Below are 22,535 nucleotides of genomic sequence, written 5' to 3' on the forward strand. Positions count from 1 at the left end.
TTGTTCACTATCCTTGATTCTTCACTTAAGGGCTTCTCCATAGGATGACCTTATAACAGGCATATTACTTATCTCTCACTGCTTGACAAATGACAACAAACTCAGAAGCTTACAAAAACATGTTTTGTGGAACAGGAATCTATGTGCAGCTTAGCTGTGTCTTTTGCTTCAGACTCTCGCACAAGACTACAAAGTATTAGCCAGGTCTGGTATCCCACCTAAAGACTAAACTGGGAAAGGATCCCCTTCTGAGTTACATGGTTAGCGGAAGGATTCAGTCCCTTACAGCCTGTTGGACTAAGGCCTCCGTTCCTCACTGTGTAGACCTAAGTGACATCTTTGTTTATCAAAGCCAGCAAAGGAGAAGTTCTACTAGTCAACATCCCATCACCATGGCTGTGTTTTCTTGGTTAGAAGCAAGTCACTAGCCAGGCACACCCTTCAGAGAAGGAGATTACACAAAAGTATTAATATAAGAAGGTGGGAGTCATGAATCTGTCTGGCACAACAGCTCACTTCGCCCCAGGTGAGCAGTCCATAGGAAAGAGCACCCACAACAAAAGCCACAATCTCTTAATGACCCAATGTAAAAGTAATCTGCCAGACTTGGTGGCACACACCTATAATCCTATTACTTAGGAGGCTAAGACAGGAGGATCACAGGTTGGAGGCCAGTCTCAGCAATAATGAAGCCTTCAACAATTTAGTGAGACCCCATTTCAAAATAAACAATGAAAAAAAGGGCTCAGGGTATGAAATAGAATGCCCCTAGATTCAATCCCCAGTACCACAAAAAAAGAAATTCCTTCATTTCTGCTATATTTGTAAGAAATGAACCAGTACATCTAGCCCATATTCAAGAAAACGGAAATTCAGTCAGAACACAAATTCTAGAAGATAAGGGCCTCCAGGAGCCATCTTAGAGGCTGCTTTGCATAGTAGGAATAGAGGCCTACTTTCCACACTGCTTTCTAATCTAAATGCCTTGGTATCATTCTATTGGGGGGTAGTGGTGATAGTAGTAGTTTGGACTGGGCTTTTTTTTAATTTTATGATTGAAACTCTTCAAAGAACATTGTTAAGAATAACACAGGGTTTTGTTTTGTTTTGTTCCAACCTAGTTTCTACTTCCTTCAGATATGCAGTATATGTGTCAATTCAGTAAAGAATTAGTAGTCTTTGAGTTGAAGTTGCCATATTTAAACTGAAGTTCAGAATATTTAGAAGAAAGCTAGGATATTGATAACATGGTTTACAAATTATATTAAAATCTTGTCTAGCTAAAAGTGTAAAAAAAAAAGAAAAAATATCCTCTGGTAAGAAAGAAAGCGAAAAGAAATACTGAAATGTTATCTCTAAGTGATCAAAAGTTTGATATCCTTTATTTTGTGAACAATTCTGTTTGAAAGATATATATTTCAGAATTGTTTTCTTTCTTTTTTTCTTTTTTTTGGTGGTACTGGGGGTAGAACCCAGGAGCTTTCTACCTCCGGGCTATACTCCCAGACCTATTTTATATTTTATTTGGAAACAGGGTCTCACTAAGTTGATGAGAGCCTCATTAAGTAGCTGAGGCTGGCTTTGCAATCTTCCTGGCTCAGCCTCTCAAGCGCGGTCCTGTCTCAGCCTCTCAAGCGCGGGGATTACTAGCGTGTGCCACCATGCCTGGCCAGAATTCCTTTTAAAAGCTCTACTAAAAACTTCCTTTGGGTGACTGAAAGTGAAATGTCCATTTTGTGCAATGGAGTAATTATTTCTTTTTTTTAATTTTTTATTGGTGCACTGTATTCATACATCATAATGGGATAAAAACTTGTGTAGACATACATGCACACATCGCCCAGTTAGCCCCTACCCAATCCCCACCCATTCCCTCCCCATTCCTCCTTCCCATGCTTGGCTTAGTGGTTGACATCTACTATTATAGCAATTTATCCAAAATTAACAATGATAATCTTACATAACAGATTCATCTGTCTGATATCAAACTTTGATCACTTAGAGATAACATTTCAGTATTTCTTTTTGCTTTTTTTCTTACCAGAGGATATATTTTTTTTAAGGTAAAACTATCATACGTTTATTTTTTTTTTCAGAAAAAGTCTATCCTAACATGAAATATGAACTCTAAATACCCAAAACAATCTCAAAAAAGAATAAAGCTAGAAGATGTACATTTTCTGATTTCAAACCTTATAGAGCTACAATAATTGAAACAGTGTAGTACTGCGATAAAGGCAGATATATAAGCAGTGGAGTAAAATAAAAAGTCTAGAAATAAATTCTTCCATATATGGTCAAGTTATTTTTGACAAGGTTTCCAAGAACATTTGGTGAAGGAAATAATAATCTTTTCACTAAATATTGTTGAAAAATAATAATTACATGAAAAATAATAAGATTGGACCCTTACCTAACACCATATACAAATATTAACTCAAACTAGATAAATGTAAATCTTAAGACTATAAACTTATAGAAGAAAACCTGGGTCATGACACTTCACAACACTGAAATTGGCAGTGATTTCTTGGATATGGATTCAGAGGCACAGGCAACAAAAGAATAAACAAATGTCCTAAAAAATAAAAAAATATTATACAATGTAAACAGAGTTAAAAGTTACTGATAGAATGGGATAAAATACTTCCAAATGCTATATCTGAAGGTATATTAATATTCCAAATAGAAATCCTAAAAATTAGCAACAATTAAAGCAAACAATACAATTTAGAAATACAATTTAGAAATAGGTAAAAGACTAAAATAAATAATGAATCTCCAAAGATGTTAACCAATAAACACATGAATATATTCTTCTTTGCTTAGTTGTTTGCTGGATGGAAAAATCTTGTTTCTCTGGTTCTGGTGTGTATTACCTATTTCTTCTTTGTAGTTAATCTCTTTGAGTATTTTCTCTAGCGCTGGTTTTGAAGACTAAATTCCTTCAGTTTCTGTTTGTTATGGAAGCTTCTTATTTCCCCGTCTAATTTGATAGATAGTTGTGCTGGGTAAGAATTTTTTGGCTGGAAGTTGTTTTCTCTCAGAGTTTGGAATATGTTACTCCAAGCCCTTCTGGCTTTCATGACTTGGTTTGGGAAATCTAGAGTGATTCTAATTGGTTTGCCTCTGAATGTCACTTGTCCCTTTGTTTTTGTTGCCTTTAAGATTCTCTGCTTGGCAGCCACATTGATCATTTTGACAATTATGTGGCATGGGGATCCTCTACTCCGATCCTGTCTAAAGGGAGTTCTATAAGTTTCCTGGACCTGTGTATTGACCTCTTGCTCTATGTTTGGAAAGTTTTCTGCTATTATTTCTTTGAAGAGATTATTGATCCCTTTGGTTTCACTTTCTTTTCCCTCCTCTATTCCGATTATTCTTAGGTTAGCTCTCTTAAATGGGCCCATATTTCTTCAGTGTCAGATTCCTGCTGTCTGATTTTTTTTTTCTAAGTTATAAATTATGCATTCATCTTTGGAGTGATCATCTTCTAGGAGCGAGATTCTATTTTCTATGTGGTCTAATGAGTTGTTTATACATTGAATTGAGGTCTTTACCTCAATGATTGCTTCCTTTATTTCTTTTAGTCTCTCTCTAAATTCTTTTCCAAAGTCCTGTATTCTTTCTACAGTTATATTCCTGATTTGATCTTCTGGAGATCTATGGATTTCTGTGCTATCAGGTTCTGATAATATGGGGTTTGGGGCTTTCATTGCTCTATTGTTGTTCCTCTTTCCCATGATTTCAGAATTTTGTGCCTTCCCTGGGTCATTACGACTTCAGTTAGGGTGCTCTGGATCTCAAGTCTGTGGTAATCCCAGCCACCACCTACTCCTTTACTGGGTTGTATCTCAAAGTCTAATACGCAGGAAGTTAATCAAGGCTGCACAAGACCATGCGGGTGCTGGGCTGGGCGTTTTCCCACAGGGAGCTTCGACTAGGTTGTGGTATCTCTGCCACCGCTACTCCTTCACTGGGTTGGACTGCAAAATATCCGACCCAAGGAGATTATCAAAGCTACGCAAGTCCCTGGGAGTACAGTACAGGGATTTCTCCTTTAGGGGCCACAATTACACTCACGGTTATTGTGTGCACAGATCTGGAGCTGTGGCGGGGCACGGTGAACTCACTGTTGCTGCTGGCAATGTGGCGCTGCTGTCACCCTCGGCCGTGAGGCTGGCACTGCTGGCAATATGGCGCCGCAGCCACACCCTCGGCCATGAGGCTGACATATTTCTTTTCTGGTTTTGAGCTCCGTTCTTAGTCCCTGGAAGGCGTGATGAGCTTGGCCACTGGGAGTTTTAGCCGTTCTTTGCTCTGAAAGAACTGCTGAATTACACCCGAATGATCCGTACCTGCTCACTTCAGCTCCTTGTTTACCTTTCGTCTCTGGAGCCTGGTGCTGTAAGGGTAGATGGCGCCGCCGCGGCTCTGCTGCCGCATTGAGGGCTTGATTTCTGGTCTCTGGTTGTTCTTCTAGTCTTTTATTTCTCTGTCCCTTGTGTTTACATTTTTTATTTCTCTACTGATGGTGTTTTCTGGCTATGAAAAGCTCTGATTTTGTGGCAACAGAGATTGAGTTTTAGCAGGACTCGTAAACACTGCTTTTCTCGGTCGCCATCTTCCCGGAAGTCAAGTAATTATTTCTTAAATGGCCACTTAGAAGCAATATAGTAAATTATTTTAGTGAGTGATATATGCTCATTGCACTGAGATGATCAGACTTATTATGTAATATTTCATTCTGATGATAAAAATTATCCAGTCTCCAGGCCTAATTTGTCAGTTTTAAAGCATAAAGGTAGAAAAATCTGAGCAGATTAAATATACATATGCGTGTATACATATATATATTTGAGTTATAAAAAATTTTCTATAAGATAATCTCTCAGTTTTCTGAGGTAAAAGAAAAATTAAATGTGAGTCTTAGCCAAGTGTGGTGATTCACACCTATAATCCCAGCTATTTGAATGACTGAAGCAGGAGAAATCACAATCAACTTAAACTCTGTCTCAAAATAAATAATAAAAGGCTGGGGGTGTAGCTCAGTGGTAAGGAATCCCTGGGTCAATACTTAGTACTACTGGGGCTAGGGAGCTAATCTCATAGATTGGTATTGTCTACAAATACTATCCTGGGAAGTTTCAGTTCTGCCCTCAAGCAATGTGGCTGTCCAAGGTTTCATCCTGTGCATTCAGAACACTGTCACTGGGTGGCAGTAGAGTCACAGTTACTTTTAGTCCTCTAAGGTATTAGTTAATTTTGAGCCAAATAATCATATCCATCTGCAGGGATGAATAACCAAAAATTAAAAACTGTTTTTAATAATAGACTGTGTATTAGAAGCAAGGATTAATTTTTTTTGTGTTACTGGGAGGTGGAACCCAGGGCCTTTCTACCTCTCGGCTACACCCCCAGCCCTATTTTATAATTTATTTGGAAACAGGGTCTCTCACTAAGTTGCGGAGAACCTCAATAAGTAGTTGAGGCTGAATTCAAACCTGTGCAATCCTCCTGTCTTAGCCTCCCAAGCACTGGGATTACAAGCATGTGCCACCATACCCAACAACAGCAAGGATTATTAAATCTAAAAATTTATGAGCTGAAAACCCATCTACTCTCTTTTCTTGTCCAAATTAGAATTTTTTTAATTTTTATTATTTTTTTATTGGTGCACTATAGTCTTACATCATAATGTAGATGATGTTGACAATAGCATAATTCACACAGTACTTGGTGCCCTCCCCTCCCTTCCCCTTTTCCCTTCCTCTCAGTAATGAGTGTCCAGGTTAATAATGTTATATTCACATGTATATACATTGTGTGTATTTCCCATAATTTTGTAATGCATTCATCTGTTGATAAAGACCTAAGTTGGTTCTATATTTTGGCTATTGCGAACTATGCTGCCATGAACATGGGCATGTATGCGTTACTGTAGTTCTGATTTTAATCCATTTGGAAAGATACCCAGTAGTGGTGTGGCTGGATCATATGGTGGATCCTTCCCAGTTTTCTAAAGAATCTCCACACAGATCTCCATAGTGGCTGAACTAGTTTGCACTCCCATCAACAATGTAAGGGTTCCTATTCCCCACATCTTCACCAGTATTTGTTATTATTTGACTTCTTTATGCTTGCCATACTAATTGTAGGTTTTTTTGTTTTTGTTTTTGTTTTGTTTTGTTTTTATTTGAGTGGTACTGGGGTTCCTGGAGACCCTTCTACTTCTGGGCTATATGCCCAGACCTATTATATATATATACTTTTTTTTTTTTTTTTTAATTTGGAAACAGGGTCTCTTAAGCCAGTGCGGCTGACTTCTAACCTGCACGATCCTCCTGTCTCCGCCTTCCAAGCACAGGGATTACAAGCGTGCGCCACCACGCCCTGCCTCTGATTGTAGTTTTGATTTGTATCTCCCTGATGGCTAATGATTTTCAACATTTTTTCATGTATCTATTGGCCATTTGTATCTCTTCTTTTGTGAAATGTCTATTCAATTCAATTGCCCATTTCTTGTAGACAAAGACTTTTGCTAGTGTAGAGTCTTTGAGCTCTTTGTATATTCTAGATATTAGCCCTCTATCAGAGGGGCAAATTAGAATTTTTATGTAGCTGCATAATGGTCAGTAATCTAACTTAATACTTCATATCTAAATCTCACTACTTTCTATGGCAGCCAATTTCTGGCTTGAATATTTCTTAGCACTGTAAAGTTTCTTACTTTTACCTAAAATCTGTTCACCTAAAATTGCTTGTTCCTTTTGACACTTCTGTTTATTGTACCAAGCACTTCTCCCTTTCCCTGCTCATTCTTTTCCACTATCTGCTGGATACTAGGATCTGAGATTTCCCCATTTTCAAGCTACTAATCCCTCCTACATGTTGAAGCAAGCAGAAAATGGTAGAATTTAATAATCAAAAAGAAGTATGGCAGAAATTGTTTTTATATTTTTAAAATATTGTGTCCTTCCTTTTTTGATTCCCTATTCACTAAAGGTAAATTAAGGAGTTTTTAATTTTTCTAATTTTTTTTATTGGTGCACTGTAGTCATAACATCTTAATGGGATAAAAGATGGTGGAGACATACATCCACATATCACCCAATTAGCCCTTACCCAATTCCAGCCCATTCCCTCCCCATCCCTCCTTCCCATGCTTGGCTTAGTGATTGACTTTGATATGTTTCTTTAAGTACCTCATGTGCTTTAGAGAGTTTCCCTCCCCCCACTTTTATCCCCTCAGTTAGGTTGCTTTATTTGCTCCTCTATAGAATCTCCTTCTTCATCTAGAGTTTCTCCTGTTACCCATTTCTCCCTAGCTTTCACATATTAGAAAAAGCATCCAATTTTTTATTTTTTGTAACTGATAATCTCACTTAGCATAATGTCCTCCAGTTCTGTCCATTTCCCTGTAAATGATGTAATTGTGTTTTTCTTTATAGCTGAGTAAAATTCCATTGTGTATATATCACACAGTTTTGTAATCCATTCATCTGTTAATGGACATCTTGGCTAGTTCCATAGTATGACTATGGTGAATTATGCAGCTATGAACATAGGTACACATGCATTAGTTTTTCAAGTAAGCAAAAGCTAAGGTTACCCAGGCAACTTTAAAAATATTATAAGGCAGTCGCTGCGGGAGCCGGCGGGCGCCATGTCCTCCGCGGGTCTTGCGGGCTTGTTGGGCTGCGTCCCGGCCACCGCGCGGAGAGCGGCAAGATCACCTCTTCTGTGTCAGTCTTTGAGGGCAAGGAGTTTGTCTCAAGAAGGACAGTCTGGGCCTGTCAAACAGTCTCTTAAGAAGCCAAAATTACCAGTAGGTCGTTTTGATGCACCAGAGGATTCCCATTTAGAGAAAGAACCACTCAAGAAATTTCCAGATGATGTTAATCCAGTTACCAAAGAAAAAGGTGGACCCAGGGGCCCAGAACCTACCCTAGATTGGGGACGAAAAGGACGTTGTATTGATTTTTAAGTCATATATTCTTTAACTTCAGTACCATTTTTTGAACATGTACATCTGAAATACTTATTTCTGATTATTTATATTCTTCTAATTTCTTATACCAATCTAATTTCTTTCCTTTTCATTCTTTTTTTCCCCCCTGAGCTGGGGATTAAACCCAGGGCCTTGCTAGGCAAGCACTCTACCAAAGGATAATTAGAGCTATAGACCTTTACTTCATTTTTTAATATAATCAATTGCTTATAAAGTGCATGTGTAAGTAAAACAATATTTAAATGAAAAAAAATATAAGGTTATGCTTATAAAGGAAACAAGTTGTTTGTTTGTTTGTTTGTTTTGTTTGTGGTTTTTTGCGGATCTGGGGATGGAATACAAGGGCATTCGACCTCCAAGATAAATGTCCTGCCCTATTTTTTATTCTATATAGGGTCTCACTAAGTTGCGAAGGGCCTCACTAAGTAGCTGAGGCTGTTGGTGAACTACGATCCTCCAGGCTCAGCCTCCTGAATGCTGGAATTACAAGCATGTGCCACCACACCCAGTTCAAACAAAAGTATTTTTAATTTGTATTATAATCATAGCATTGCAGACAAATAGAAGAAGTTGTGTCCTCTAAAGAACTGCTAAAGATTTAGAATCTTTTTTTTTTTTTCCAGATTACACTAGATGTGCTGGCTGATATGGGTCATGAAGAGTTGAAAGAAATCGGCATCAATGCATATGGACACCGTCACAAATTAATCAAAGGAGTAGAAAGACTTTTAGGTGGACAACAAGGTAAGCTATTCAGAAGAAAATTTCAGAAACTAGTGACACAAAATAAATGTCAGGGTTGGCATTTGAGCTTAGGCAGTCTGATCCTAAGGCATGGAATTGCTATAGTGTCTCCTGCTATCTCCATCTCAGTCATTGGTATCACACTCCTGCAAGCTAGAAAAATATGAGTTATTCTTCCTTCTTTTCCTATACTTCATATATTCAAAGTTTCTCAAGAATCTCTATACCTCAGCCATTCCCCACTACTCTCACCTTATCCAAGCCACCATAACCTCTCCCCCAGCTGTTACAAGCATTTTCCAGCTTACCTCCAACCATCACCTTTACCTTCCTCCACTATCTTCTCTAACCAGAGGACTATTCAAAATGAAGAATTGATCATATCACTCCATTGCTTACCCCCTTTTAATAGAAACCTGTTGTATTTACAATAAAAACCAAACACTAATAACCTAGCTTTTCATAATTGGATCTTTATTTCTTACCTCATCTTGAACTTTTCTTTATCCCTCACAACTATCAGCTATCTTTCTTTGTCATCCTTTACCATTACAAACTCTTTTCTTTGCCCTTCATGTTTATCAATTTTCTATTTATAAAAGTACATTTACTATACTAAAGCAAGGAAAGAGAAAGGAAGCAACTTCAATTAGTCAACCTGTAGAGTTGATAAAATTGCAAGAGTGACTTGAAACTAAAAGTTAGGAAGGGTTTTTTTGTTTTTTGGGGTTTTTTTTTTTTTTTTTGGTGGTACTGGGGTTCCTGGAAACCCTTCTCCGGGCTACACTCCCCTACCTATTTTTATATTTTTTTTATTTGGAAACAGGGACTCCTAAGCCAGCACAGCTGGCTTCGAACTTGTGTGATCCTCCTGTCTCTGCCTCTCAAGCATGGGGATTACAAGCGTGCACCACCCCGCCCGGCTCTATTTATATGTATTTTAAACTATCCATGCATTTAACAAAAATAATGTATTATAAAACTATTGTAAATGACCATTTCAAGGTTTTTGGAAAATGATTCTTAACTAATACATTGCAATTTCAGTGTGCATTTCTCTTTTGTGTCAGACATCTTCATGTATGTTCATGATTGAGTTCTGTTCAACAAATACTGATGTATACAGGGAGTTATATAAAATCCATCCACAAATATATCCACAAATATATTTTTCTTGGTTATTTTTTAAATAACCTTATGTATGAGGTTCAAATTAATAATAGTTTAGACTTATTCCCAAATGCCAGTTATTTATCACTAAGTTTTCCCTAAAATAGACCCTTAATAGTCTGAATTTTTTTCTTACATGTTAACTTCTCTCTCCTACAGGCACCAATCCTTATTTGACTTTTCACTGTGTAAATCAGGGAACTATTTTGCTAGATCTTGCTCCAGAAGATAAAGAATATCAGTCTGTAGAAGAAGAGGTAACGGACATCAAAAAATTTATAATTTTCTTTTCCTGAAACCTGTAGTTAAACCTATTTTTCCAGAAGACATAAGCTCATCTTCCCCTGCTTCGTGGTCACTTGCCTATTATTCAGTCTCCCTTAGTTATTGTAGTGAAATACTGCCAACATTAATAACGTCTTTGGATTAGAACTGTGCCACATTGCTTTCAGGTTATCGTTAAGCCTAAGGTATCTGATGTGTGGGGAAGATTTGTCTTTTTAAGCCCTAGAGTCTTTCTTGAAACTCATACAAGTAAGGATCCTATTAGAAGTATTTTCTTATATTAAAATGCTACCTGAGGATGATATGAAGTGAGAATCTTGCCTTGTAGTTAGCAAGTATCTTCTAATATTTAATTTTATTCAGTTATAAAGTAAAATTCTTTATTTTCACATATGCCTCAGAGATATGCCCATATAATTCTGCATCATATTTCTTTTCTCAGTAACTGTTATTTCAAGGCCATTTATAGGAAACTCTTGGGAAAATGATATGAAGATTCCCTCTCTACAGATGACTCATGCAGTAACTTCTTACCTATAATAAATGTCTAATTTCATTATTATAAGTTAGTTGCCCAATTCCATTATTATGCAAATTCCTAAACAGGAAAAGGTATGCACTTAAGTTTGCTTGCTTAAACACGGGGCATTCGACCTCCAGCTACACCCCGAGCCCTATTTTTTTTTTATTCTTTGTTTTGTTTTGTTTTGTTTGCGGGTCTGGGGATGGAACCCAGGGGCATCTGACCTCCAAGCTACACCCCCTGCCCTATTTTTTATTCTTTATTTTGAAACCGGATCTCACTGAGTTGCACAGGGCCTCACTAAGTAGCAGAGGCTGTCCGTGAACCGTGATCCTCCAGGTCTCAGCCTCCTGAATGCTGGGATTACAAGCATGCGCCACCACGCCCGGCTTATTCTTTGTTTTGAAACAGGGCCTCACTAAGTAGCTGAGGCTGTCCACAAACCACGATCCTCCTGTCTCAGCCTCCCGAATGCTGAGATTACAAGCGTGTGCTACCACACCAGCTTTATTTGCTTTTTAAATTAATGCTTATATTATTTCCATCCCTATGCTATTTATTATTGCCATCCCCATGCTATTTATTAGTACCGAGTTAGAATCATCAGTAGAAACCATATAGGAGAATTGAAATATTGAAAGCAACAGAAGGAATGTCTTTACAATTATACACCAGGGTACTCTTATTGATCTACCTATTTTGTTCTATAGATGCAGAGTACTATTCGAGAACACAGAGATGGTGGTAATGCTGGTGGTATCTTCAACAGATACAATGTCATTCGAGTAAGTTTAAAAGTTTTTATGGTAAAAATTGGATTACAAGGCTTTACCTGAAAATCAAAGTAAATGTTTTGAGATGAACAGAGTCTGTGGAGAAATAGCTTAACCCTGTGAGCTAAGACTTATGGAAATTATACTGATATACTTCAAAAATCCCCAGGGATTTTTTTTTAAGTACTGATTTACAGGTCCCCCATCTTATTAAATTCATTGATTCTAGAGAGGCCTCTAAGAATAACTCATTTATAAAAGAAAATAGAGGAAGAAAAAGTCTCTGTCATGAGTTTGAAATAACATACATTGTTTGGTACATAATAACAAAAACAGTAACAAAAGTGATGATAATAAAAGCTAGCATTTTAACTCAGTTTCACATTTCTTAATATCTTAGGTAAAAAAAATTTTGAGCACCTCCCTTTAAAGGAAAATATAGTTATTGTTTTAAATCATACTTATATTTTACTGATAATATTTTTTTCTTCATCCATAAAGATTCAAAAAGTTGTCAACAAGAAGTTAAGGGAACGATTTTGTCACAGACAAAAGGAAGTATCTGAAGAGAATCATAACCATCACAATGAGCGCATGCTATTTCACGGTGAGTAGTATGCAATAATTGTAGATGTCTCTATGAGCTTTTACAAAATTACTAAAATGAAAAAGCTATGTGATTAACTATATTATGGTTCTGTTATAGTGCCTTGGTTTTTTGTTTTTTTCAAATAATTGTTGGTTTTGGCTTTCTAATGCAATACTAACGTTAGAACAGGCTTTCCCAGATATATGTGCAATGAAAATAATTTATCTAAAATTAAGAGCCAGGTGTGGTGATGCACGCTTGTAATCTCAGCATTTGGGAAGCTGAGACAGGGATCACGGTTCAAGGACAGCCTCAACTACTACTTAGTGAGGCCCTTCACAACTCAGTGACACCCTGTTTCAAAATAAAGAATAAAAAATAGGGCTAGGGGGTGTGGCTCAGAGGTAGAATGCCCCTGGGTTCCATCCCTCGTACCGGGAAAAAAAAAAATGATAACTTATGTTGCAACTTGAGCCTCCTAGTAAAAGCATATTTTTGTTGTAGTTTAGTTTGTTTTTATTTATCACATGTAAGATTATATGTAAAATAGTTGGTATTTTCAGAGCCACATGCACTTTGCTCTCTAAATCTCATGTCATCTGCAAAATCCATGTAGTATCCTTGTTTGACGAACACTGAGAGTCACTAATAGGATTCTAACAGATTACAATAACTTGAATAAGTCATCTTAGAAAGTATACTTTTTATTTATGCATTATTAATAAACATTAATCTGCTGAGTGAAAATATGCAGCTAATTGAGATTCTAGAAAAGTACTAAAAGACTAATCTTTCTGTTTTTATATTTTTAGGTTCTCCTTTCATTAATGCTATTATTCATAAAGGATTTGATGAACGACATGCATACATAGGAGGAATGTTTGGAGCTGGGATTTATTTTGCTGAAAACTCCTCAAAAAGCAACCAGTATGTTTATGGGATTGGAGGAGGAACAGGCTGCCCCACGCACAAAGACAGGTCATGTTATATATGTCACAGGTGAGAATCCTGCCTTTAGGGTAATGGTTGCCACCCTCAACTAATCAAATTAGTTTCATGGGTGCTGCAGAAACCAAGGGTTATCCTCAGTTTCATTTCCTAGCAAAATGGATAGCCTTAGAGGTTGGGTAGAACCAGCTAACTACCTTCTGTCCTAATGGGAGCAATGATGGGAAAATTGATACCAGTGGTATAAACCAGATACATCTGTACCAATCACAGGTTGTAATGAAATTCCCTGCATCTGGGCTTTTCCCCTGGAGTTCACATGCCTTGTTTCATAATCAGAATAAGAAAATGCTAAGAATTATTTCTATGAACAAAGAACCTTTAGTTCTGATCACATATGCACTAAGACACACAACTTCTGTGTGCAAATAGACTGTTTGCTTCTGATGTTGCTAATGATATTCACTTTAAGGCAGCTTATATACTTTGAAAAATCCCACTTCAAAAATCAACTTAGGGCCGGGCGTGGTGGCACACGCTTGTAATCCCCGCACTTGGGAGGCAGAGGAGACAGGATCGCACTGGTTCGAAGCCAGCCGTGCTGGCTTAAGAGACCCTGTTTCCAAAAAAAAAAAAAAAAAAAAATAGGTCTAGGAGTGTAACCCGGAGGTAGAAGGGTTTCCAAGAACCCCAGTACCACCAAAATAAATAAAAATAAAAATAAAAAATCCATATAACCTTGAAATTCCTTATAGCCATTGACATTAAAATTTCTCTCTCTGTTGTGTTATGAAAAATAAAATTCTACTCACCATCAGTTCTAAGATGGATGCCAGATGTTCCAAAGGAAGCTTCTTTCCATAAGGACTTCTGTGGTTAAGAACACACAGCAATTACTTAAAATACATACCATGCAGAAGTCATGGCATGCAGAATTAGATCGCTTTAAACATACTAAGCAATAAATGTGAACCTAGATTAACAGTCATGCATTAAAATTAAACAAACAAGTTTATGCCTTTAGCTAAGATTTTTTAGAAAACAGCCCGAAGCAAAACTATGTGATTAGTACTTTAATGTCAAGTGCAATCCCAAGGAAGCAAGAATGAGGTCACAGAAAGGTGCAAGGTGGAAGAAGCAGGCAGAGAAAACATAGTGATATATATATATATGGGGAGCTAGCTAACCAAAGTTTTATAACAAGTACAATTGATTGCTCAGCCCATGAGACAACTTCAGAGAAGGTATATGAACTACAGAGTAGTAATAATACCAGTAAGAGACAAGGATGAATTTATCTACTGGCTCTTGGCATTGGCCAACATTTACCTCCCTGGGCACTGGAACCCCTGCATTTTTGGTAACTACATTATGCACCACATTTCATAAGGCAGGCAGGTGAGCAGACATGCACTGGCAAACTCCACCTGCCCATACATAGCCTACAGCCTCTGAGGCTGGCTGGTAGGTTTTGCCTCTTCTGTTTCACTGAGAACAGGAAAGCCCTGGGTCAAGAACAGAAAGCCAGAAGCCAGGCCTCTCAGGTCAAGTATTGTCACATAAAAGAGCATTCACAGATTCTAATGACATCATATCACTGCCACAATGAAGAAATAGAACTCTTTAAAAAGCTAATTGCTAATGTGGAAAAAGACCCTTTACTCTGGGCCCTAAAAGAGAATACAGTTGATACTAAGCCAGTATCCTAGAGGACTATCAATGTCATTCAACTAAAAGCCAATCCAGGCAAGACCCAGTTATTCTAGGTCCAGCACAAATTTTACTTGACTCAAAATGAAATCTCCAAATGGTCATAATACAAAGATTATACTCTATTACTAAAAACTAACTATTTGGTTGAATGTAATGATCTCACTAAGTTGCTGAGGCTGGTCTCAAATTCACAATCTTCCTTTCTCAGACTCCTAAGTACTACACCGCCATGCCCAGCTGTGACTTTTTCTTTAAAGGGCTAGATAATTATTTTAGGCTTTACAGGTCATATGATCCTGTCACTGTGACTCAATTCTGTCCTTGTAATGTTACCAAAGTCAGTCATTGATAATATGTAAATGAACACATGGCTTTGTTCTAGTAAAATTATATTTACAAAACAGGTAGCAGAATGGATTTGACCCAAGGGCTATAGTGTATATAATATTCTTTCTTTACAATCAACATTTCTTAATCCTCTGTGACATTTTAATATCTCTCCCAATTAAGTTTCACTAGGTTAGTATGATCTCTAGCCATATGCTTAAGCTAAGTGTTTTTGTTAATGACTCTGTGGGGCACTTGGGGATAATAGGGAGTAAACTCAAGGCATTCTACCTTTGACTTGCACCTCAGCCCTGTTTTATATTTTATTTTGAAACAGGGTCTCACTGTGTTTCTGGAGGCCTTGCTAAGTTGCTGAGGCTGGCCTTGAACATGTCCTCCTGCTGTCTCAGCTTCCCAAGTACTGGGATTACAAATGTGCATCAGTATGCCTGCCCATGATTCTCTTTTATTACCACTACTTAGCTCATCCAAGTTTTTACTTTTTCCCCATAATGAATAAATCCATTCTTAATTTCAGGTGCTGTTTCCATCTGCTTCTTTCCCTACTTTCTACCTATTCATTCATGCAAAACTCAGTTTCTCTCGTATTTCCTTCTTTCCATTAGACAACTTTATATCAGGTCTTTTCTGTGATTAATTCCTAAGTCACACCAAAATTACTTTATAACTATTGAGTCTGGTAATTGTGTATAGTAAATCAGTAAATCAATGCCCATCTCATTTCTACCTCTAAATTCAATAATGACATAAATTAGCTTTGCCTTGTGTTAAATTTTTAAAAAATTAATAAACTTAACAGTTTTATTATTATAAGATTTATCACTTCCTTCAAAGCATTCCTTTCCCTTTTTTCTTTAGACAAATGCTTTTCTGTAGAGTGACCCTTGGAAAATCCTTTCTGCAGTTCAGCACCATGAAAATGGCCCATGCCCCTCCAGGACATCACTCAGTTATTGGTAGACCAAGTGTCAATGGGCTGGCATATGCTGAATATGTCATCTACAGAGGAGAACAGGTATGTTACTCATCAGACAAGCATAATCAAGTTACTAAATGTGTCAATACGGAATATAGAGACCACAAAACATTTTAGAAAATCTTTTAAGGAAATACCCATCTGATAGAATTAATCACTTAAGATATAAAATGAAGATATCACAGAGATTTTTTGACATCAGTATTGCACAGAGAATCTACCTGTCAGCTAAGTAATAATGTAAACAAAGGCATCTAAAATAAAGGCTCTTCTGAATTGATGCCCTGTATTGCTTTATGCTCCAACATGGCAGTGAGGAACTAAAAGCAATTGCCATTTAATGAGTCTAAATGGATGTACTTACCATGGGCTGGCCACCAGAATGGAATCTCCATAATCTGATCATAGTATTATAATGTTTTGAGTCATAAAATTACAGTAGTTTTAATTTTGTCAATTGTTTTGAGCTCCAAAATAAAATGAAAAAGAGTATATATACACACATACATACATATGTATGTGGGAAAAACATAGAGAAATATATACATATAAAAAAGACTTTAGATTTTTTTATTTTTTGGTGTTTTGTTGTTGTTGTTTTGTTTTGTTTTGTTTTTGAGGTACTGAGGATGGAACCCAGGGGCATTCTACCTCCAAGCTACACTCCCAGCCCTATTTTTTTAATTCTTTATTTTGAAACAGGGTCTCACTCAGTTGCAGAGAACCTTACTAAGTAGCTGAGGCTGGCTACGAACTGTGATCCTCCTGTCTCAGCCTCTCAAATGCTGGGATTACTAGCTTGCACCACCACACCTGGCTTCTTTCTGGAATTTTTAAACCAGTCCTTAACTCTTACAGTACTGCTAAACGTCTTCCAGTGTGTTTAAAAACAAAAACGAATTTTTTTTAATCTTAACTGAATTTCAAGTGGATATCATGACTACTGAGGGAGAAGAGAAAAATAAGATAACTAAATACACATAACCTATTACTACATGCCACCTGTCTTGGGCAAAACAGGGTATGTAGTATGGGGAACAATTGCAAAGAAATCCTATATTCCTTTTAATAATTCTATTGATTACAATAGTATAACCAAAACTATTAAACTCTTTCATGTATATTGTAGGATTGATTGAGCAAATAATGTATTGATTTGGGGAGCTTCAGTTTTCACTGTAGAAATAGACTTAAAAATATGGAATTGGGAGAAGGTTAAAAAAAAAATGCCAAGCATGGTGGTGCATGTTTGTAATCCCAGCATTTGGGAGGCTGAGACAGGAGGATGTGGTTCTCAGACAGCTTCAGCTACTTAGTGAGGCCCTTTGCAACTCAAGTGAGACCCTGTTTCAAATAAAGAATAAAAAATAGGGCTTGGGATGTACTTTGGAGGTATTATGCCCCTGGGTTTTATCCCCAGTACCGCCAAAAAAAAAAAAAAAAAGATCCTATAAGAGATGGACTGAAGTTATAGATGTTGATATGAACTTGGTGTCTAATATATGTATCTATGTTCCTGTTTATAAATATGTATGTTTGGGTTTGTGTGTAAGCATAAATGTAAGTTCATGTGTGTATATGAGTATATATGTACATCTATGTCTTATCTCTATCTGCTGAAAGCAAATAAACAAAATAGCAGTAAACAAAACTGGAGCATAGTTCTTGATCTTTTATACCATTCCCAGGTAAAAGAAATCACGGTTTCTTGAAGAAACAGCTAGTTCCAAGGCTAGAGCAAAATTAGGTACAAGGTGACCTTCAAATATCTTGTTATGCCTGGAAGTAACGAAGTACTCAAAAAAACATAGGGAAATGTCATAAGGGCATAGAATCCAGCATGAGAAACCCCCTCTGCCAAATCTGATACAATTTAAACACCAAAATAAGTACAGTAATGAATTTTAAACTTTTTTTTTTTCAGTACTGAGGATGGAACCCAGAAGCATTCTGTCTCCGAGTTACAGCCCCAGCCCTATTTTTTACTCTTTATTTTGAAACAGGGTCTCACTGAATTGAAAAGGGCCTCACTAAGTAGCTAAGGCCGGCCACGAACTGTGATCCTCCTGTCTCAGCCTCCCAAATGCTGGGATTACAAGCGTGTGCCACCACGCCAGGCTAATGAAAATTTTAAACAACCTAAATATTCAACAAATTAGAATGACTAAATAATTTTAACCTAAACATATACTTCTTATTTAAAAATGTGTTTTTATAGTATATACTAAACATAAAATCAACCAAAACATAAGAATAGTTATTACTTTATATTGAGATTATAGGTAATTTTAGTTTTTTACCGTTTATTTAAAAATATATTGTAGGTTGTCTATAGTAAATATTTCTTTCATATTTGGGTTGAACGAAATAATGAGTACTTAGAAAATGTTTTAAGTTCTCTTTTCTGAAATGTATTGATCATTCAGCCATTTTCCAAGTAAAATTCCACTTGCTAACTTGTTTAGATTCTCTTGCTCTAAGAATTTTTGAGAATAATGTAGTATACAGATCTTCTTGGAAAGGGAAAAAAAAGTGTCCTGTAAAGTGAAACTCACTCAGCATTTGTTTTATTTCAGGGAAAACACACTTGTGTTTTTTGGTTTTTAAATACTTGCCAAAACTTTTTACAAGGCACTTTTGAATGATAAGAATAATGGCGACAATAATATTAATAGTAATAACCAAACATTGGATTTCTACTATGCTAAACCTATCCTAAGACCCTTTGTATTTAATTCTCACAAAAAATCCTAGCATGGTTACTTCTCACATTCAGAAAGAAAGAAGGCTGAAACACAGATATATAACAATTTCTACCACCCTAAGAGTGAGTTGTATTCATTATAAAGAAATTCAGACTGAGTTCTTGTTGTTTTGGTGGCACTGGGGATTAAACCCAGGGGCATTCTAACTCCAAGCTACAGCCCCAGCCCTATTTTATTCCTGTATTTTGAAACAGGGTCTCACTAAGTTGCAGAAGACCTCACTAAGTAGCTGAGGCTAACCACAAACTTGTAATCCTGCTATCTCAGCCTCCCAAGTACTGGAATTATAAGCATATGCCACCATGGCTGGCTTTTGGCACATACTTAAAATTGCAGCTACTTGGAAGGCAAAGGTGAGAAGATGGTGAGTTCCAGGATAGCCTATACAACATAATGCACCCTCTACCTCATATTTAAAAGGGGGGGGGGATCAGTATATCTACCCCAACTTTATTCTTGTGTTTTAAATGTTAGTCCAGTTTTTTTTTAATCTTTCATGCTTTTTATAATCTTAGTCTATATGTGTATACAAGTAATTTGTAGGTCAGAATTCAACAAATTATTTGGGGACCCTAAAGCACTTTGCCTACCAAGGAGCATTATTTTGAAGTACTGAGTCTAGCTTTATCATCAGTCTATATTTAGGGTTGAGGAACTCCTACCTAGTATATATATATAGGTTTTGTGCTCCCCTCTCTCTACTTGCTGTCTTCATAGGGATTTCTGTTTAAGATTTTTAGCAACTTTCTCTGGTCAGCCTTCCTTTACCTGCTCCCACCAAGAAGCACTCTTTCCATTCTAGCCTCTGAACTTTTTTTGTTATATTTATTGCAAGAAAGAAGAAATAAAGAGAACAAGCAGTCGGTGAGGCATGTCTAAATCTGAGCCATTGTCTTTCTTATGAAAGATGCTTTTACTGAGGTTAACAATGATGACCAAGCTGTTGCCTCTAGATTATTGGTGACTCAACACATTTCACCCCTACTCTTCCAAGCTCAGTGGTTTTCTATTATTAATTTGAACTCTATTCAGCAAAATTGTTCTTCTTTCATTTAGCAAACTTATTGGCCACAATATGTGGTAGCACTATACCTAAAGTGAAGAAGACAGATAGTTGTACTGTGTCATATCTTTGTTTCCTTGTTTATAGTACATGGCTTTCTAATAAGTGATGAATTCAGTGTAGCTAATTTACATATTCAAAGTAGAAATTAGGGGTTAGGGGTTTGGTTCAACAGTGGACTGCTTGCCTTGGCATGTTAGGTTCAATCCCCAGCACACACACAAAAAGTAGAAGTAACATCCAAACAATTTTTTAGATTGTAGAATTTATACATGTTTTTGTACTTATAAGTAGGCACCTCCCAATTGTGGAGACACCTATTATTATACTGGATTTTGCAGGCTTCTAGGTCTGTATAGAATATTGTTTAGGATCAGTAGCCTCTGAGGCTTCCACATTAAGTAAGATGTTAATGTTTCACCTACCTAGAGAATGAATTGTTTCTGTTCTTGTCCTTTCTAGGCATATCCAGAGTATCTCATCACATACCAGATCATGAAGCCAGAAGCTCCTTCACAGACCGCAACAGCCGCAGAACAGAAGACCTAGTGAATGCCCACTGCTAAAGGCCAAATTGGATTTGAACCTGGGACTGGATTACTGTGGATTGTTCCCAACAACAACAACAACAACAAATCAAGATTCTATAAATCTCCGACAGCCTAGAAATAAGCTGTTTGTCTTATAAAGCATTGCTATAGTGATGAATATAGTATGAGTAAGTGATACATACTCAACTGCTACTGTTCCCTTTGAGGAAATGTTTACAGGGGCGGCCTTTTACCATATCTCAGGCTCATTTTCATTGCAGTTAATCCATTTCTAAAGCAAGATTTCTTTGATCTAGACTTAGAAATGGAAGAATAGCAAATATAACCAATACTGTTGCAAATGTTCACAGTTCACACACTACATTTGCTTTGTTAGGTATGGCACATGTATATAGCAAATATACAACTATGACAGGCTTGTTTTAAATTTTTTTCCAAATGTGCATCATTGACGCTGGGTTTTTTAATTCTGTTTTTGTTTTATTTTGTTTTGTTTACTTTAAAGATGAGCCAGAGCCTTCCTGAGGATATTTTGCACACAAAGTCACACTGAGTAAAATCATTAACAATACAGCCTGAGCTTCTGGCTGAACAAGATTTGTTTCCATGTTTTTGTCATTGTTTAATTTTGTATCAGTGCTCCTTATTAACATCAATTGAGATGAAAAATGAAAACATCAAGGTTAGTTTTCTTTTATGAATGAACCCATCTTACAAGGGAGCTCCCAAATTGAGAGAAGTCAAAGCTAGGGATGGCCACTTGGCTCTTTCTGATACAAGCCTGCAGCAAGTTTGTTTCAGACCATGCTGCAAATTCCAAAAGAGCCCTTTTGGGGACATGTGTGAATGAGGAGACTTCTGTTCCAGGTGAGCACCGGTGAGGCTGAGAAGGAAGAGAAGCACTAAAAACAATGAGGAGCATGTGGTTTTGTATCATGGTAGCCCAGAAGGATGGACAGGCCTCCCCGAGGAATAATACTTCACTTTAATCTGTACCACCAAAATTGTCGCCCCCCCCCAAATTAGCAGCTGCCTTATTTCCAAAGTCAGTGGAATTATTGTACTTCACTAGAGTCCCAAAAATTATTATTTTATTGTCTCGTTAGTTTAGAAAGCTAGGATTTGTTCTGTGTAGTTAGATAGATGAACATAAATACGAGAATTGTTTTTAACTGTGGATTTGGGATTTATTTTCAGTAGCATGCTTCAAATGGTTTATAAAGATCCCTACACTAAATTTTTGAACCATTTCTTCAAACTTCTTAATATATTTAGACAAGGAGGACAAAATTAAAACCAAAGCCCTTTCAGTTATTTTTTTAAGTGAAGATGATAAATACCATACTGTTCTCTTTATGAAAGTAAAGTACTGCTTATTTTAATGAACATTTGCCAAGTACACATTGACACTTACAAAAAATTGTCTTATAGTTCTTACACTTGCCCTGTTTACCTTAACTGAATATTGAATTGAGTGCATTACTTTATTTACTTGAGCTGGTGTGTGTGCATCTATTCAGCTTTGGAGCAAAGAAGCAAAAGTAATATAAACATGGTACAAAAAGTGCAAAAACAGTGTGACACAGCTTGCCATTTTAGTTTAAAATCCTGACAACTAATTTGGTTTCTGTTATTTTTTTAATGCAACCTAATTAAGCTGTGATCTTTAATCTCCAGAGGTGATGTAAGATGGTTACATGCAAAAATTCCAGCAATACACTTTTGAGGGGAAGAGGCTTGAGTCTAATTTGAATTTGTAGCTCAGTCTTGCATGGGTACTCAACATTTAATTAAGAATTAACCTCAGTTCCTTCTATCAAAGTTTCAGTTACCCAAGCTGGGTGTTTGTGTCTTGCTATGTGTTTGATAGCACTAGACGTCCATAAAAAGCTTCAAATTTGATGTGCATTAAGGGTTTGTTTTTTTTTTTTTTATCCTTTCCTCTTTCTTTATTCCCTGTGTATAGCAAAGGGTTGAAGAAATTGCCATCTGTGTAGTTTTCAGTAGCTGTGAAGGGTGTATTACTTGCCCCCCATCTCCATCATAGTCTAACTGGTAAACACAGGTGTGATTTTA

At 36.8% G+C, this 22,535-nt stretch overlaps 1 protein-coding gene across 1 annotated transcript in view; it reads left to right on the forward strand.

The window, feature by feature from the left end:
- TNKS (tankyrase) overlaps positions 1–20,457 on the forward strand; it is a gene marked incomplete at both ends in the record, with an annotated part of 203,175 nt that extends 182,718 nt beyond the window's left edge. The window contains 7 exons of the mRNA XM_080710638.1: positions 8,635–8,755; positions 10,085–10,182; positions 11,444–11,518; positions 12,008–12,113; positions 12,908–13,094; positions 15,963–16,119; positions 20,371–20,457. Coding sequence (XP_080566764.1) covers positions 8,635–8,755; positions 10,085–10,182; positions 11,444–11,518; positions 12,008–12,113; positions 12,908–13,094; positions 15,963–16,119; positions 20,371–20,457 — 831 coding nt within the window. The remainder of the gene's footprint in view (positions 1–8,634; positions 8,756–10,084; positions 10,183–11,443; positions 11,519–12,007; positions 12,114–12,907; positions 13,095–15,962; positions 16,120–20,370) is intronic.
- Positions 20,458–22,535: the final 2,078 nt, after the last annotated feature.

This window comes from Muscardinus avellanarius, assembly GCF_963383645.1.
Source record: "Muscardinus avellanarius genome assembly, chromosome: 14".
Lineage (NCBI taxonomy): Eukaryota > Metazoa > Chordata > Mammalia > Rodentia > Gliridae > Muscardinus > Muscardinus avellanarius.